General features: G+C 40.9%; 1 protein-coding gene across 3 annotated transcripts in view; it reads right to left on the bottom strand.

Moving 5' to 3' along the window:
* Positions 1-599: 599 nt before the first annotated feature.
* The window catches only part of ATP2C2 (ATPase secretory pathway Ca2+ transporting 2), a 319,016-nt gene continuing 313,615 nt past the window's right edge, over positions 600-6,000 (bottom strand). For all 3 annotated transcript variants that reach the window (XM_085639286.1, XM_085639285.1, XM_085639284.1), the window contains 2 exons: positions 2,700-2,841; positions 600-1,600 (listed from right to left, as the gene is read on the bottom strand). In XM_085639286.1, the coding sequence (XP_085495412.1) occupies positions 1,482-1,600; positions 2,700-2,841 (261 nt within the window). In that variant the 3' untranslated portion in view covers positions 600-1,481. The remainder of the gene's footprint in view (positions 1,601-2,699; positions 2,842-6,000) is intronic.

The raw sequence follows: 6,000 nt of genomic DNA, 5'->3' as shown, positions 1-6,000 counted from the left end.
CATCCTGAGGAGAATTAAGGAATCTAGATGCACAATGTTCCAATGGTCTTCAAGGCTTTCAACATTCTGTTCATTGTAACTGCACTAGTTACCAATCAATCGGCCATCTTGAAGTGACTCAAGCCATCCTTAAATAAAAGACCTTTAAATGTGGCATAATTATAATGTTGCACCGAATGTCATGCTTCCAAAGGCGGACCACAACTCCCAGCATCTACAAGAAAGGAGTGCTTGTGCTGCAACCACAAGAGTGTTTTCCCACTGATCGATTAACATTGCAAGTTGATTTGGAGTAATTGTTTCTCCAACCGGCATTACCTTGATGCTTATAGGACTGTGTGGACACGTCTCTAGGGTTGCAACCATTTTCATATTGTCCTGATGGAGACCCGAGAGCAATTGGTTTCTGGTGTCGAAACGTCAATGAATTTCACTGTTGCCTGCCATTAAGTTATTCTCTTTTATGTCCAATTCATTCATAGGAGTAGTGTGCGTGAAGAAATGTCTCGATTGTCAACAGTGTATTATCCCCTGTAAATATCCCTTGCACATCAGTGTTCACCTTTGTCACAAATCACTTACGCTGCATCATTTTCTTTGGAACGCCTGTATTGATATTTATGTATAGTACAGATCGTAAAGAAATCAAAGAATTGAATATACAACTGATCGTGTATGTGATATCTGGATTCTTTTTTACAAATTGCCATGGAAGCATAGGCTGCAAGCTCTCTCTGAGAGAGCCATTTGTTTGTACTAGTAATGTATTGCCCAGGTTTTCAGGGTCATGAGGCGACCTCTTATTTGTTTATGGCACAACTTCAGGTGGGCTCAGAGTGAGCAAAGGCAGTTCTTTTTTAGAAAGAGTTGTAAATTCACATATTTTTTCTCCACTAAAGAAAATTAAGATTGGTGTGTTTCCTGGTATATGCATTTGTCCCCCTCCCATACACCTGGAGTTCATCAACACTGTACCCCTCAACCCAGAGCTATTTTAAATCTGCCCCACCCCCAGCAGGTGTGCATCATATGACACATAATTCATATTACGGACATAAGTGTTACTTTGATTTGGACACAAGTGGGAGGAGCTAAGCAGGGAAATGGTTTCATATAACACTCAGATAACAAGTCCAAGGCTTTCCCTCTCCATGAGGGGGCAATAGAAGGCCATCTTCTCTCTCCTGGTTTTCAATACATTATCTTTCCATCAAATCTAAAATATGAAAAACAGTTAAGATGGATGTTGGCTCATCAGCAGCCTGCTGTCCCATGTAAACAAACTGGGCTGGAATTGCAATGCCCTGGGTGTGTCAGCTGAGGCCCGAGCCTCGCTACCAGACACCCCAGCCTTGCTTTACACTATGTACAAAATACAAAAAAAGAGTATGCAGACTCGCAGACTAGATACGGAGTAGCCTTTGACAGCACAGTGTGAGGAAAAAGACCAACGTGAAAAGGTGGACACTTGTTCAGCTCAGTCATACTTCTTCGGTAAGGATCACCATGCTCTTTGTTCGGCAGCAGTATCGTTCGCACAGTTTGATCAGTTCTGATACTATGAAGACGGAAGAGGCCAGGCCAGTCAAAAACAGAAGGTCTGAAAACAAGGAATGAAAATAACAAGCCAGTTATTACTCCTGCAAAAGCAAGATTTTAATCCAAGTAATCATACTGGAAATTATGCTGGCATTATACTGCTTGCTCATCTAGCAAAAAAGTAGGGGTGTACAAAGATTTGGCTATATATGTTGTGCAAAGTATACATACCTATTGCACTTTGTAAAGTTGCAAAGGTTGTGTAATTCATCTAAGTTCGCCTAGGCAGGAGGAGGAGAGGGGGGCATAGGTTTACCACTAAAACAACTTTTGCAATATAATTTTCCAACAGCTTTTGTACAGGAATTTTCCACTTAACACTAGATTTTTCTCCGACGAAAGTCTCCTTTAGATCTAGACTTTTAATCTTTTTTTGAAAAATAATTAGCACAATTCAAAATTTGTGACCCACGTCTAAAAGCAAATTGAATCTTCAAGTGTGCGGCTATGTTGCACCTGATAGACACACTCCAAAGGCAGACTAGCACATACCTTGGCCACATGAAGGAAAAATATGCTGCATTCAGGTTCTGAATCCAGAGATAGCTAAACGATTCTTTTTAATATAGACTCTCACTATCAGGGTTCCAGTAAATGCTGCAATATTTATAACACCTGAGAAAGTCCAACTTTGGCAAGTTGGAATTTATCAGTTGCAATAAATATCACCCAATTACAACACATGTATTTTGGCGCTTATGTTGGAAAACCAAGATCAAAACTCTCGATGTACAGCAATACTGACTGCAGAATGTTGACTACCAAAATATAATGGCGGAAAGTATATATAGGTTAAATATAAAATACTTATGCTTTGGTTGATATTTTATCAAAACCCCTTATTTGAGCTATGTGCAGTAATAGCAGCTACCACAAATATCGCAATAAACTGGACCGCTCATATTGAAGGCCGTGCACGTCACTTTGCAGCGTTCAGGAAATTCTCAGGCAAGACATGACCCAAATCAACAATAAAATAAATCTTGCCTGATTACTTATTTGTGCATGCATCATTCTCCTTTGTTTCTGTTATAGTAACACGATATCAATTAAACACTTTATCTAAAGAAAATTACACCATGGTTATAGTGGATCCATACCTAAAGCACCCAGGTTCTGAGTAAGGAAGATCTTCTGCAGAGGTGGGATATAGATGACCGCCATCTGGCCTAGGATAGATCCCAGCACAGAGTACAGGAACATGCGGTTTGAGAACAGGCCAATCTCAAATACACTCTTGGTCTGAAAAGCAAAGTGCAATTGTTTGGTGCATCAATAGAAGACAAGCATGAACATTGAACAACATTTAGGATTGTGAAGGAGAGAAGGTATCGGTCTTGAGACTTGTTTGCAGAAACGTTGATCTCCTTGTCCACATGCGACAAGGTGGCTTGGTGGTGGAGAGGGGTCAGTGAGTAACTGAAGGTAACTGTGTTGTAAGTGTAGGAGACAAGAAGAGGACAGGGTGCTGTGCCAGATGGAGTCTAGAATCCTGTTCTGGTTCTCACATGAACTTCATGCAGTTACTGTAGGACATGGTTAGTCTGGGTCCTAATTTAGCTGACTCGTATGTTGCATGTAAAAATAAAGAATAATATAATTAACTGTAGAGAGGCTTGGAGCCAGCCCTCTTCATCCATTAGTCTGCTTAAGTGTGATTCACATATTGCTGCCACCGACCACAGCATACGGCATAGTGCAGTGTGTCCCCTCACTCCAGCTACTGACTCTCTTTCAAGGCGATTGACGGCAAGAGGTTTGCCTGAATACATGCACATCTGCCTAAAAAGAGCTGCTCCTCAGTGTCAGAGCCGGTGGACTAATACTTTAACTATACGATTTTTCTTTCCATATCAAGTTTTCGTTTTTAGTCATTGTTATGAGATTAAACTAATGTGTCAAGGTTACAGTAATTGAATGTCAACAGTAACTTTTCTTTTCGCCAACAAGAATTGTATTTTCTTATGCACTGTTGGGACTGACAAGTCCTCCATATGGTGATTGACGTGCACCCTGCCCTAAGTGTCCCAGCTCTACTAGTGTCTGGATCCCTAATCCGGGTTTTTGTCGTTAAAGGCAATCACAGATCATGCGTGTGCTATGACATACGCCTGTCTCACAGACTGCTGTTTTGTTTGACTGAGAGTGGTGTCCAAAGCACTACCATCATAGTGTTTGAAGGCTACTGCCGTCACAAGGAGTGCGGTGGTGACAGCATACCGTCTAGTGATGAGAAGGTGGCAACATGACCTTTTTACCCTGTGTCAATGGAGACAGGCCTACAGGCTCACTCAGTTAACGCTCGCTACTGTGTGCTTAACTTACCCTTGGCCTACATCAGTTTAGTGTGTAGTGATGAACAACTCACAAGTAGTGTCTATGCGCTGGGTGTACATGTGCCGGCACAGTGGTTTAGATAAAATATTGATTTAAAAACATCAGGAGGCAGAAATATCTTAAATCAAATATTGTGACACACAAATATCATTGACAAGCATCTCGTTTTGTGAGGTAAGTAATATCTTCTTAAATAAGGCTGGTGTTTGTAATATTGTTTTCCCTAATATAATTTTTCTAATATTTGAATGTGCTTTAGTTTATATATTATTTTATATGTTAAAGTTTATATAAATGTTATTGTTTCGAAAATATATATTTTAAGTGATATTGAATTTTTTTATTAATAGGTAATAGTACTTTATAGACTTGTAGCAGGTTGTTGGGTTTGTAGTAACAGTGGGAAGTTAATTAGTCAATAATTTATGTAATATGGATTTATTTTTGTTACCTGTTATTTGCAGGCTATTAGGTGTGTAGAGGTACAGGGTGGGAAGATAATTTATTAATCATTTTCAATTATTAATTTTTAATTATGTAGTTGATTTTTCTAATATGCAATTTATACAATACTTGTTTATTTTACTTATATTTTATAAGTGGGCTGCTAGGTTTGTAGGGTGGGAAGTTAATGAAGTAATAATTCTTTTTTTAAAGATATTTTTATTTTGCATCACAAACAAGTGAAAACACCATACAGGCCACCAATCGTGCTGCCGTGATAAAGAAAGAACAGGAACAACATCATCAGGTACCGCAACCCGCCTCCCGCCTTCCTCCTCCCTCATCCCAGACATCATTCAGCTGTTGGTTTCTTAGAAAGGAAAAAAAAATAGAAGAGTCAATTGCGGTATTCAATACCTAGGTCTCTCCAATAACCTCACTACGACAACTATGTTGGAGCAGCCCATGTGTCCTGACTCACTACTACTCCAGTCCCCATTATTTCCAGTGAGTTTTACTTGATTCATCTCCCTCACACCTTATAAAATGTTCGGGGCAGCCCCTACTAGCATATGTGATTTTTTTCTTCTGCCATATATGTGTCCATGCCCTGTATCCATTCCAGTTTCATCGGGCTTTTACTCGTCCCCCAGTGTCATGCAATATCCCACTTTGCTACCATCCGGTCTAGTCCACAATAAAGAAGCTTGGCCCATGGGAGATGTACATTGTTTGGGACCCCCAAGAGAATTAACCTCTGCTCCATCAGAATATTTTCTTCAAGGAAATTCCTAAGTTCCTGGACAATTGCCGCGCTCCCCAGTAGCCATGAATCAATGAGAACCCCCAGAGCACGTGGAAGAATCACCCGTCTTCTTCCTTGCATCCGAAGCAATTAGAGTCCATTGCCCACCCCATACTATGTATCTCCGTCTGTCATAATACACTCTGTAGAGAATTTTAAAATGTATCAATCATAGATTTATTTTATTGCCATCTCCCTAGGGTGCATCAGCGCTGCCTCCCATTCTATATCCCCCATGTCTCCCACCTCCATTTCTCTCGCAGCCTACCTAAATTAACAGGCATGTTATTAATCAATATTATGCAGGTAAGGGAGGATGCCCCTTTCCCCAATTCTTCTTACAGCAACCACTCCTCCAATGGTGCATATTCCAGGATATCTTCCCAGAGAAGTCCCTCAGTCTGCCAAGCATGCCATATCTGTGTATACTTCAGAAATCGGTTGGTCCTCAATCTGTATTCATGTTGCAATGAGGAGAATGGCATGACATCTCCATTTTCCAACAAAACCCCCATCTTGGCAATCCCAATGAGGTCCCAGGGCCCGAACACATGCAGCTTCTGCATGTACGGGAACCAGCTCCCCTTCCACAAGGGTGTTTGTGTGGTCCTACGGTGCCACCCCAAGCATTTCATGGCTTTCCACCATGCTGCAATAACTATTTGGGTGGGCAGAAGTAGAGGTTGTGAACCTTTCCCCCATAAATATTAATCCACATTTTTAAAGCGCGAACAATCACCCGTAAGGGTCTCTAAACGCTGGGGGCCATCGGGAAGATTAAGCAAGCTATTGCCCAGAGTCACATGGTGCTGGGC

This window comes from Triturus cristatus, chromosome 12 (assembly GCF_964204655.1).
Source record: "Triturus cristatus chromosome 12, aTriCri1.1, whole genome shotgun sequence".
Classification (NCBI taxonomy): Eukaryota; Metazoa; Chordata; class Amphibia; order Caudata; family Salamandridae; genus Triturus; species Triturus cristatus.
Note: the sequence above shows the minus strand (reverse complement) of the source record. Positions and strands in the feature narration are given on the sequence as shown.